We start from the raw sequence: 12619 nt of genomic DNA on the forward strand, positions 1-12619 counted from the left end.
AAACAGAAAATTTACCCCAAACCCAAACTGGCATCTTACGATGAGTACAGAAGAAGGCCAATTTGCCCAGCCTTCTCTGTCCCGCCTCATCACCATGGCAGTGACTGAGACACAGCCAGACACCACAGAGGAGAGCTGGACTAGGCTGTGTCTGCTTCTCCTTCACCCTGGGAACAGCTGCCTCTCTTGCTTTGCCATCACCCTTTTCCCATAGGGAACAAACCGGGCCAAGACCCAGCTCCTGAGTCACCTAACATGGGACTCGCTTTACAGGACAGAGAGGGCGGGGGAAGCTGATCCAATAGCTGTGAACAACTGAAGGTCCTTGCCATAGCACACCCAGTTATTACCGGCTCTGTGTAGGTGTATCCAAGGCCGGCTGCAGCCACCTGCAAGAGGTGAGACTCCAGCTTATGGCGCCGCAGCAGCGTTTTTGCTTCCTGAAAAGAAGAGAAATGGGGTAGTTGCTTGTGTAGCTTTCACAAGACACAGTCCATGCACGTCTGCTTCAACAGGGGTTTGCTTTTCACACAACACCGTAGACTCCTATGGGGTGAGGGATGCCTGGGAGCATTGCCTTAGAGCAAACCTGGACACTGGGCTGAGCCACTCACTACATTACAGGAGAGGCATTCAGCAACTCATTTGGGAAGCCTGAATCCCCAGAATGCATGTGCATAGCTGGCAGAGAGTGCTGAGCACCTGGGAAAGCCTCTATATATCTGGGCAAGAGGATGACTGGAGAAACCCTGGCTGCAGAGCAGGAGACAGGTTCAGGCTGGTAGATCAGAGACCTTTACAACGCAGAGCCCACAGCCCAGCAGTGGGTGGGCTGCAGCATCGCAGCCTGGGACACTCAGGGCGCTGGGATGGGGACCACAAAGCACAGTCAGCTGGAACTCGTCCATCAAAGGGGATTTTTTTGAATGAAAAATGTGTAAAGAAAACAATAAAAAAAATTTTTTTACCAAAAAATTCAAAACACTGGAAACACTGAAATGTTGTTGTCAACTTCAGGTTTTTTCCTAGATTCACTTTGTGTGGAGAAACAATGATTATTCTTGTTTTCTTTTTTATCATTTCCCTGTTCTTTTTTAGCATTTCACCAAATTCACCCTGATTTTCCTGGAAATCAAGGAATTCTCAAGGGAATGGAAAATCCAATTCTTGTCCCCACTCTGTTTATGGAGCAAAGGGAATGAGCCTTAGCAGGGCTGTGATGGGATGGGAGGAACTTCTACTCCCCTGCATTGTGAGAAAGGCAGCCCCAGGGCTGCAGATAAAGGCTGCTGGGACTGGAGAGGAAGCCCGTCCTGCTGGGTGACTGAACACATACTGTTTGGCTGTTTGACCCCAGCCAAACCCTGTGATAGCAAAGCTACTCCCTGCAGAACAGGCTGAGCGCTGAACTCCAAGCTCAGTGACTTGAGAGTAATAATGACATCCTAGCCTCCCCTTGGGAAAATATTTCTCAGCCCTCTCTTAATGAGGTTGCCCTCTGCTCAGTGCTTCGTTGCATTCCTCCTCCGTGTCTCCTCTGAGCAGTGAGTGAGAGGAAGGTTTACATTGTTGAGGCACTCAGTCATCATCCTCCCTGCCCTTGCTTGGGCTTTGCTAAGCTGAAGTCCCCATTTAAAGAAGATCCTTCCCTCCAGCTTCTCCCCCACACCAGTGACTCTGCACTTGCACCCTGACATTTAGCATCGCCAGCTAGCCCAGCATCTCCACATCTGTTTTCAAAGTGGTCCCACTGTGGGAAAGCTGCCAAGCTGCTTTTATTTCCAGCTGATGCTTTTGTTAAAGCCTCCCACCAAGGGCTCTTAGGTGACACTCACTCTCACCTTTCTAGGTTTGATGGTGTCTGGATCCATCGTACCTTCCAAGAGGCCTTCATAATAACCTGCATTCTCCAAGACATCTTCATCATCTGGGTGGAAGAGGAGGTAGGACTTGGCACACTCCAGGGCTTTTACGTAGTCACCAACTGGGAGGCAACACAACAATTGTCGGGGGGGGGCAGAGGGGCGCACAGCCCTGCTGGCCGGCGGTGCCAGGGGCTCACGCAGAGCACGGTGGGGCAGAGCTGAGAAGGGGAGCCTGCAGAGAGGGAGGGCACAGTCTTCCTCCATCAGCTGAAGAACGAGCCCAGCACTTTACAAGGCTCATTTGATGGAACTTTTTGTCTGAACTGCTCCATTTCACTGTCAGGGAAACAGGCACAGAGACATGAATTCTCTGTGGTCATGCACAGGTTGGGGAGAGTATCCAAACTGGATCCAACTGGATGAGAAGGATGTGGATGCTGTCTGGCAGCAAACTGCCTCTCTCATGTGCAGCATCTCTCAAGGCTCCAGAGGTTTTTACCCACCACATTAAAGTTCTAATTGGGCAGAGGAATAAAGAAGCCTGTACACCACGGATGAAATGCTGCTGACTCCTCCAGCTTTCTTCCCATTGCACTGATGAATGAAGGAGCTTTAGGTTTGAGTAGCAATTTCGACCCTCCCACATTCTGCCCTTTTCAGGAAAGAGCTCTTAGCACAAGCCTGACATAGCAGAATTCTGCCTCGATTTTCTTTTATGAAACAGAACAAAATAAAATGCCATACCGGACCACACAACTGGCAATATTTTATAGCACTGCCAACTCCTGATATTTTGCAATGTTGCCAACTCCTGCAACTTTACTGTGAATCTTAAAATATTTGGTAATTAGCAAAAAAATGGCATCTTGGGATAAGCTTGCGCTAACTTGCGTATCTGTTATATATCAACTTAGAAAATGTATCCATTGGTTGAGAAAATGTGAAACATACAAATCCCCAGAACTCTAATATCAAAGGCAAATGAAAGGACTCTAAAAAAGCATGATTTATTTAAGGAATAATAATGTTTAAGCTAAAGGCTGGGCTTTTAAAACCTGACTGATGATTGAAAACACTTTTACAAAAATACTTAACTGTGCATTTCAGTCAATCTGAAAGGAAATCTGACTGTTCATGGCTTCGGTAAGTGCACTCTATGCTGGGTAAAAAAACTGGCTGAATGGACGAGCCCAGAGAGGGGTGGTGAATGGAGTCAAATCCGGTTGGCAACTGGTCATGAGTGGTGTTCCCCAGGGCTCAGTGTTGGGGCCGGTCCTGTTCAATATCTTCACTGATGATCTGGATGAGGGGATTGAGTGCATCCTCAGTAAGTTTGCAGACAACACCAAGTTGGGTGGAAGTGTTGATCTGCCTGAAGGTAGGAAGGCCCTACAGAGGGACCTGGACAGGCTGGATCGTTGGGCCAGGGCCAACTGGATGAGGTTCAACAAGGCTCAGTGCTGGGTCCTGCACTTGGGTCACAACAATCCCATGCAACGCTACAGGGTTGGGGAGGAGTGGCTGGAGAGCTGCCTGGCTGAAAAGGACCTGGGGGTGTTGGTTGACAGCTGCCTGAACACGAGCCAGCAGTGAGCACACTGCTGGCCAAGAGGGCCAATGGCATCCTGGCTTGTATCAGGAATAATGTGGCCAGCAGGACCAGGGAGGTGATAGTGCCCCTGTAGTCAGCACTGGTGAGGCCGCACCTCGAGTACTGTGTTCAGTGTTGCGTCCCTCACTACAAGGAGGACATCGAGATACTAGAGCATGTCCAAAGAAGGGCAACAAGGCTGGTGAAGGGTCTGGAGAACGTGTCTTATGAGGAGCGGCTGAGGGAGCTGGGGTGGTTTAGTTTGGAGAAGAGAAGGCTGAGGGGAGACCTTACTGCTCTCTACAACTACTTGAAAGGAGGCTGTAGCGAGGAGGGGGGGTCAGTCTCTTCCCCCAGGTAACAAGCAATAGGACAAGAGGAAATGGGCTCAAGTTGTGCCGGGGAGGTTTAGATTAGATATTAGGAAAAATTTCTTCACGGAGAGAGTGGTTAGGCATTGGAACAGACTGCCCAGGGAAGCAGTGCAATCACAGTCCCTGGAAGTATTCAAAAAACTTGTGGATGTGGTGCTTAGGGACATGGTTTAGTGGTGGACCAGGCATTTAGGTTAATGGTTGGACTTGACGATCTCAGAGGTCCTTTACAATCTTAATGATTCTATGAGTCTATGATTCCATGATTCTGTGAAAAGGACTCTAAAACAGACAATTTCCAATGTCCTTTCCTTCTTGACTCTTTCAGACCATGCCACTGCATCACTGTAGCACAGACATCATAGGGAAATATCCCGACTTCCACATGAAGAAATTCAGACATGTACAAAATGCCAGAAAACTCAGCAAGTGCTATGAGGAACAGAAAGACAGCCTTTACCTCTGTAATAGGCAAACTGCAAGTAGTCGTAATGGAGGGGAAGGAAATTTTCAATGGGTGAGATACGGCCTGAACGCGTGGCGAGTTCTCGGACACAGTCGTGTTTGCAGGCCAGGACTTGCATGTAGTGATCTGCCAAGAAAAGAAGAAGATGGTCTGAACTGAGAAGGACGGTGATGGTGCTGAGACCAGGACACACAGAGAGTAAATCTCCCCAACTGAAGGACATGCAACTCATGCTGCTCTGGGCCAGCAGGTGACTGCATACCTAGAGAAAGAGCTCAGGCTCCTCCCCAAAGCCAATGGAGAGTTGCAGTCACATTTTTGCCCCCTTGAGAAATGCCTTTCTCTTTCTGTCAACTGTAGAGGGAGCTTGAGCATCTCTTTTGTGTGCCGGGAGCTGCTGCTTCTGCCCAGGAAAGCCAGACAGACGCAGAGACATGCAGGTGGCAGGTAGCTCTTCAACCCCAAGAGCTGAACCAAAGGTGAGGACACCCACAAAGAAAGCTGAGATGTGAAGACAGGGTGACCACGTGTGCTGCACACGAAAGCCATATCCACACTCCCTTCCTTCATCTCTCCTTTCCACAGCAAGAAAGCTCCTGAGGGCACAGGGAGATTTAGATAAGAGGTGTTGGTGGCCAAGCGTGGCACCTGCGCTGCGAGTCTGAAAGGTCTAAGGTGCAGATATTGGCAGCAGAATCCCCGTGTTTGCTGCTTCTCAAAGATGAGATATCTTCCAGGGAAACGCAAGCACATGGTAAACATCTGCCATTAGCAGATAGGTTTCTTAATTGGTGGGAGTCCACAATATAGGCGTTGTATCAGATGTACAATTTCAAAGCCAACACTGACATCTGATTCCAGTTTGGAGCCTTTGCTGTAATGTACTTACAAATCTACTTCACTTGCTCTGTCTCTGTACACCATTAAAAACCTTAAGAAACAAACACAGGCTTGGAAAAAAACATGTGCTCAGCTACCAAAGCATTTCGCAGAGCTGCCAAAAAAATAGCCTGAGGAATTTGCGATGAAATCAAGTGGAAACTCAGAACAGTCCCCATTTGCTCTGGGCAGGTAGTCTGAGTAGTTATCTGATTTACCATACACATCCAAGGTATTACATTAAGGAAAGCAAGAAGGAAAAAGACATAAATAATTTTGTTGTAATTTAAACCTATTTAGGTGTCCTAGACCTGGAATAATCCATCACTGAGAAGCACTGCTTTTTCTTGGTACTGTCAAGGTGCCCTAGAAACAGGCTATATAGACTGGAATCAATTCACTGAAATGCATCTGTCCCTGGGGTGGAGAGGTGAGAGCGTTTCAACCCCATACAGCAGCACAGCAAACCAGCCTGGGACTGAAAAGAATTTTGAAGAAACATAAACTCTCTTTTCTTGGTGTATTAGTGTTCCCAGTCCCTGCTGAAACATCTGGGTCTCAGCGCCCTTGGTCCAGGGGTAAACACTGGATTATGCTGTCCCATAACGAACCACTCCATTCCCTATAGGAAAGCAGTTGCACTACATAGCTTATTTCCCTCTGTGTGCCCTTACTTCCCTGTTTCTTTGGGTGCCTGAACAGCCCTGGGTTTTGGAGTTGTTATTCCTGGGTACATCTGGCCAAGCTAAGTCACCATGCTTGCAGAGATCATTTGGCTTGTTTGCACTCCCAGGTGACGTGCTGGGCTGAGGACCACCACACCATGACCACGTCGGCACTCCGCATGGTCCAGCACAGAAACACCTTCTCTGCTCACTGGGGCTGCACTGAACTTGCACAGCACAGAAACAATTTAACAGAGACTAAAACCTGTTTGATGAGCAGCAGCTTTCAGTAAGGAGGAAGGTGGGTTTTCTTTGCCACTGAAGGCTGCTCTCTTGGAGGGCTTGATATGGCCCTTGGTGTTCTGGTCATGGCTTTAAAAGCAGGCATGATCAGCTGACAGTTATACCGGTACCAAGTCAGCCCTTACAATACTCCTCATATTTTTTCCTTGGGTAAGTAAACCCGACAAAGGCAGCTTCCCATCTGGTATGTTGGTGGTTTCCCATCTTGGTCATTTCAATTAGATTTCCTGTCTCAACACAAACAGAATTATGCAAAAACAAAAAACAATCTGCATCTGAATGAATTATTTTCCACACAAGAAGTAAAACTCCAGAGCCTGATGCAACTCCAAGATCACGAGCAGATAAATAAGATTTCTGTCACCAAACAAACCTTAATTTATTGCTCCTCTTTCCATTACAACTAATTAAATGTAATCTCATTTCTACTGAGAACGAACCATTTTAATCCCCTCTGGCTCAGAGCCACACATGCAAAACTGAAGATTACATAGCAATGTTCAATTCTCTCCAGAGCTTTCAGTGAAGTTCATAATTAGGTGGGCCTCTGCTAATGACAAATCCATCCCTTTGGACAGGGAGGAAATCTATGTTCTGAGCCTTTTTGGCAACTTTCCTGGCCATCTGGAGTGTGGCCAAGAAGACTCTGCTGCTCTCTTCATATGCACTGAAAAAACAGAGAAAATATAAACAGGGGCCAGCAATGTCTAGATTCCAGTGAGGTATGTGAGACAGTGTACAGGGGAAAACAGAGGCAGTTTATGTTAAAGCACCTATACTTCCAGCTCTTAACAGAAAGCTGCAAATGCTCCACGCATCTGGAAATGCAATTCTTCCAGCCCAACTTCTATTCAGGACCAAAATGAGATGTTCTAGTTCCCTGTCCTCTGTATTTGCATCTTCTGGCCTTACAAGTGCCTCCTGCAGCATTACCCACCAGCAGCAGTGATGGAAGGGAAGACACTTCACCAAATCCAGCCAGAGGCCCTAACTCAATAATTAAAAACATTGCAGGGCCAAGGGTGAGAACCCTAAAGACGCAAAAAGATCTCACCTGCAATAGCTTCGTAGAGGCCAGCCTTATATTCCAGGTACTCATGCTCCTCAAATCTCTGCGGTCCCTCACACATGATCTGGCAATCTTCATCCTCGGAGTAGTACCCTTTCAGTGCACGCTCCAAGAAGTCAATGGCCAGCTCGTACTCCTCCTTGTCATAGTGCCTTACCCCGGCACTGTAGTCCTCCTGCAAAGTAGGTAGGCAGAAGACAAGACCATGAGTGGGCTAAGCTGCTCAGACCACAGCATCCTGCCCTTGCCAACTGCAGCTGATTTTCAAAAGAAGGTACAAGCAGGCAGGGGCAGAACAATCTCCCCTGGTACCTACCAGACATAAGCGGTTGTACCGAACCACATTTAAGCCATCAATGGACCTTTGGACCAGTGGAACCTTGTAAATCTGCCTAAATGCTCTTCTGAACATCTCCATACCCGGGGCATCCTCAGTGTCACTGCTGGATTATGCATTATGTGAAAAAACACTCCTTTTCTCTGTTTTAACCCTCCTACCCAACAATGCTGAATGCCGAGGGAAGACCACTTGACCTAGGCAGATCTGTCTTAGAAACCTCCATTAATTACACCAAATGGCCACTTCTCTTCTCCTTCCTTGCGTCTTGTGAAATCAGAAAATTGGGGGTGGCCCTGCCATTTGTGCTGTCCTTTCACTCTGGGGAGGTGGAAAGAGCTGTCATTCTTCTGTCTGCCACCTTGCACCCTCACCAGCACAGTTACTCATGTACATGTACCCTGCCCAGGTGGGAGAACCCAGCTCAAAAGAAACACACGTGAGCCAAGATCTGTCCGTCAGTGCCCATGGGGGCATCCATCAAAGCTGCCTGCTGGTGCGTATTCACAGCCACAGATTTCCCCAGGGTTCCCTGAAGAGAGGGACCGTGTCGGGGACATAGCCATCAAACAAAGAGCAGAGAGTGCCTTGAAAAAGCAGGAGCTGGCTTGCCTTAAAGGAGAGCGCTGAAAGGGGAAGTTTGTTGTGCTGTATTGTAATATGGACCTCGGCAAGAATCTCCCCGTTCATAGATGATGCTCTCTTGGCCTTCTACATCTCTTCTCTCCAGCCTGCCTGACACTTAACCCAAGCACCAGTTTAGCTCAGACTCACCATGTGCTGCTTGGCCTCCCGGTCAATCAAGCTGACCTTCCCTGCCGTGGTCTTGTAGTTCTCGATGTCCTGCTGTATCTCCATGTGCTCAGGGTTTGCCATGAAGAAGGTGTGAGCTGCATTTGCTGCCTCCTCCAGCTTGTTCAGCTGTAACAAGAAAGACCAGCTGAGTTGGTGATGTAGTGAACACAGCAGTTTATGCTGCACCCCCTGACACCTATACCTCTGACACCCTTTTGACACCACTAGGCTGAGCAGTGATGGGATAACCAAGGAAAATCTGAATGCAGAGGCTAAGGAAAACAGCTGAAATGAGAGGAAAGCCCAGTGCAAGGGAAATCGGAAGAGCTGGAGTTCCTGAAAGCCAGACAGGTCGCTTATCTGTGTGCAACGTGGTCTATCAGTGATGAGGTCCAGCCTCTTTTCCAGCTGCACATCCTCTGAACTCAGCTACTCCAGCCCCTTGTACAGTCCTGGGTGGAAAGATGCTCTCATGAGATATGAGACGGAGAGAGGAGGGGAGAAAGCAGCTGCTGAGACTGCTCTCTCTACAAAAGGCTGAGATATGTCCAAGCTAAGGGCTTCTCCTTGTAAATGGGGACCTGGGACCATTTATTAAGCTCAGCTCTGTATAGCCAGACTCTGCTGACAGTGGCAGACATACAAAGAGGAGTTTATCTTGGTATATCAAGTTACTTTGGATTTAGAGATTCAGAACTGAGACAAGATATTAGTTTCACCCTGGAGAAAGCCTCCTAAACAAACAGAAATAGTAGTGCTAAACACGCTCACAGCAGCTGCCAGAGTGCAGGAGAGCAGGACAGATGTTCAGGTGAAACATGTGCATGACCTAGCAGAAGAGAGGTCACTTCCATGGCTAATGCACTTGCTCCTGAAAGAAAGCCAACACCACTGAGTACCAGCAAAGTGCAGAGTCAGGCCCCTGGGATACATCTGCAGGCTGAGCATGCTCACCCAAGCTTGTTAGCCAGGACCAGGCTAATGCTAGCTCTGGCAAGGCTGTGTCCAAGTGTTCTCCTCGATAGCGAAACCCACACTGAGCCCCATGCCACTGCTGCTAGGCTTCACCTGAGGCACCAGAGCCAGCGAGCTCAAGCATGTCTACACTACACTGACATCATGGTATGGCAGCTCACCTGAAGAAATCTGCACGCTCACCCACCAGACAACCCGATCAGAAAAATGATGAAAGCTGAAAAAAGAGACCTGCAGAGAAGCATGAGCTTCACGCCCTGTTATCCCACGCCTGGAGCAGGGCAGAGAGGCCATGTGAGGTGACGTGAGGTGAGGCCATGGCTGCCCTCAAGACCCTGCTCATCCCCAGGAGACAATGATGGCTTCCTTGGGGCTCCTTAACACTGGATTAATACTTGCATGCATTAATGAGCATCAACTATAGCTTGCCTTTCAGCCAAGCCATGAGAAACACCCAAAACCTCTTTCAGTGAGCCCCGTGAACTGCCTAGTACCCTGCATTTCTCGGGGGCTAAGAGAGGTCATATAAACACTCATCACCAGCCAGGCATATAACTAGCTTCATCTCTGACATATGATTACGTTCAGAGATGTGGCTGAACTGTCAATTGTCTGAGCATCCATCTCATCAGCAGGTTGCCTGTTACCTCTGCAGAAGTGTTTGCAACCATCTTTAAAATTAAAATACACATGTGATAACACATGAACTCCTGTTGAACCAAGTGGGATTGACATCTGGGTGAAATCATGGGGCCTTTTCCTTCAGGGAAGCCCCTGCATATGTATATGCTATGGCAATTTTGCATGCGCGCTTGTGAAAGTTTTGTGGTGAAATACTAAGGGAAAAAATGTGAAGGATTTGCTCAGGCCACTCGGTTGCAGCAACAGCATGGCAAAAAGTCCTTTTTTATACCAAACATTGCTCTGAGCAGGAATAGCTGAGTGGGGCAAGAGCAACAGCTTCGATTCAGCTGGACAAGGAGAGTCCCCATGGAAGCACCGAGATCACGCCAAATCACTCGGCAAATCTGTTCCTATTTGGAAAGTGGAGCTGTCTGCCAGCGTTAATAAAATACTCCAGTTGTTTAATTGGCAGAATGATGCCTCCTTTCCTATGACACATAAAGCTTGGCAAGACTCGGAAAAATATAGGATGAAGACATACATTATTTTTGTGAGGTAACCTTCCCTAATGGCATGCTTTTGGCTGCCACAGAAGCAGCCAGTGTCCTCTGAATCTCCACTCTCAAACACAATTTCCAAATGGCAAATATTAAAAAATTACTGTAACAGGTTTCCTTTGGCTTTTCCTCAAAACAAGGTGGAATTAGAAAGTGCAGCAAGGTGCTGAAAACAATTTTTTTATTAAAAAAAAGGAGATAGATAGATGAAAGTGATTGGGAGCCCAGCTTAAAGGCGAGGGAAGCAGGGAAGATGTGGAGCAGAGCAGGACACACACTGAGCTTCCTGGCATGCAGTGAATTCCCCAGAGAAGTGCCCAGCGCTTTCATCTGGGCTGTTTAGATTAGGACTATTGCAAACACAGTCTGCAGAGCAAACAAGGGGGCTTCCGTGAGTCAAACTGGTGGCAAGTGGAGACATGACGGCTGTTGGAAATCACTGGCTGAGCTTGTCAGGGATGCCTGGATGGTTCTGATAAGGAGACATTGAATGGGAGTAGACACCCAGATCTACCAAGGGATTTGTGAAATTGGCACTTTCATATTAGATGAGCCGTTCCGGACACACTCTCACATTGCTTGCTGGGGCATGGAGACGTTTTGAAAGCAAGATGACTGGAAGTTAGCAAACATGACACCCATCTACAAGAAGGGTCGGAAGGAGGATCTAGGGAACTACAGGCCTGTCAGCCTGACCTCGGTGCCGGGGAAGGTCATGGGGCAGATCATCTTGAGTGCCATTACGCGGCACGTGTGGGACGACTGGGGGATCAGGCTCAGCCAGCATGGGTTTATGAAAGGGAGGTCTTGCTTCACTAACCTGGTCTCCTTCTATGACAAGGTGACCTGCTCAGTGGATGAGGGGAAGGCTGTGGATGTTGTCTACTCGGACTTTAGTAAGGCCTTTGACACTGTCTCCCACAGCATTCTCCTGGAGAAGCTGGCTGCTCATGGCTTGGATAAGTGCACTCTCTGCTGGATTAAAAACTGGCTGGATGGCCCAGCCCAGAGAGTGGTGGTGAATGGAGTCAAATCCAGTTGGCAACCGGTCATGAGTGGTGTTCCCCAGGGCTCAGTGTTGGGGCCGGTCCTATTCAATATCTTTATCGATGACCTTGATGAGGAGATTGAGTGCATCCTCAGTAAGTTTGCAGATGACACCAAGTTGGGTGGAAGTGTTGATCTGCTGGAGGGTAGGAAGGCCCTACAGAGGCATTTGGACAGGCTGGATTGTTGGGCCGGGGCCAACTGGATGAGGTTCAACAAGGCTCAGTGCCGGGTCCTGCACTTGGGTCACAACAATCCCACGCAACGCTACAGGCTTGGGGAGGAGTGGCTGGAGAGCTGCCTGGCTGAAAAGGACCTGGGGGTGTTGGTTGACAGCTGCCTGAACATGAGCCAGCAGTGTGCTCAGGTGGCCAAGAGGGCCAATGTCATTCTGGCTTGTATCAGGAATAGTGTGGCCAGCAGGACCAGGGAGGTGATAGTGCCCCTGTACTCGGCACTGGTGAGGCCGCACCTCGAGTACTGTGTTCAGTGTTGGGCCCCTCACTACAAGAAGGACATTGAGGTACCAGAGCGTGTCCAAAGAAGGGCAACAAAGCTGGTGAAGGGTCTGGAGTACAAGTCTTAGGAGGAGCGGCTGAGGGAGCTGGGGTTGTTTAGTTTGGAGAAGAGGAGGCTGAGGGGAGACCTTGTTGCTCTCTACAACTACCTGAAAGGAGGTTGTAGTGAGGTGGGGGTCGGTCTCTTCTCCCAAGTAACAAGCGAGAGGACGAGAGGAAACGGCCTCAAGCTGCGCCAGGGAAGGTTTAGGTTGGATATTAGGAAAAACTTCTTCACTGAAAGGGCAGTCAGGCACTGGAACAGGCTGCCCAGGGAAGTGCTTGAGTCTCCATCCCTGGAGGTATTTAAAAGATGGGTAGATGTGTTGCTTGAGTACATGGTTTAGTGGTGGACTTGGCAGTGTTAGGTTAACGGTTGGACTCAATGATCTTAAGGGTCTTTTCCAACCTTAACGATACTATGATTCTATGATTCAAGTGCCTGGATACTTGAAGACCTTTTGGAGGAAATCCCAGCCATTGCTGCGGGGCCAGAGCCACGCCAGGCAGGCACT

The 12619-nt window shown here is 48.6% G+C and overlaps 1 protein-coding gene across 1 annotated transcript in view; it reads right to left on the minus strand.

The window, feature by feature from the left end:
* The window catches only part of P3H2 (prolyl 3-hydroxylase 2), a gene marked incomplete at its 5' end in the record, with an annotated part of 74814 nt that overhangs the window by 8445 nt on the left and 53750 nt on the right, over positions 1 to 12619 (minus strand). Inside the window, 6 exon segments of the mRNA XM_082320504.1 lie at positions 314 to 348; positions 351 to 440; positions 1842 to 1984; positions 4291 to 4422; positions 7198 to 7387; positions 8324 to 8470. Of these exon segments, the coding sequence (XP_082176630.1) occupies positions 314 to 348; positions 351 to 440; positions 1842 to 1984; positions 4291 to 4422; positions 7198 to 7387; positions 8324 to 8470 (737 nt within the window).

The sequence above is a fragment of the Platalea leucorodia genome (genome assembly GCF_965183815.1).
Source record: "Platalea leucorodia genome assembly, chromosome: 8".
Lineage (NCBI taxonomy): Eukaryota > Metazoa > Chordata > Aves > Pelecaniformes > Threskiornithidae > Platalea > Platalea leucorodia.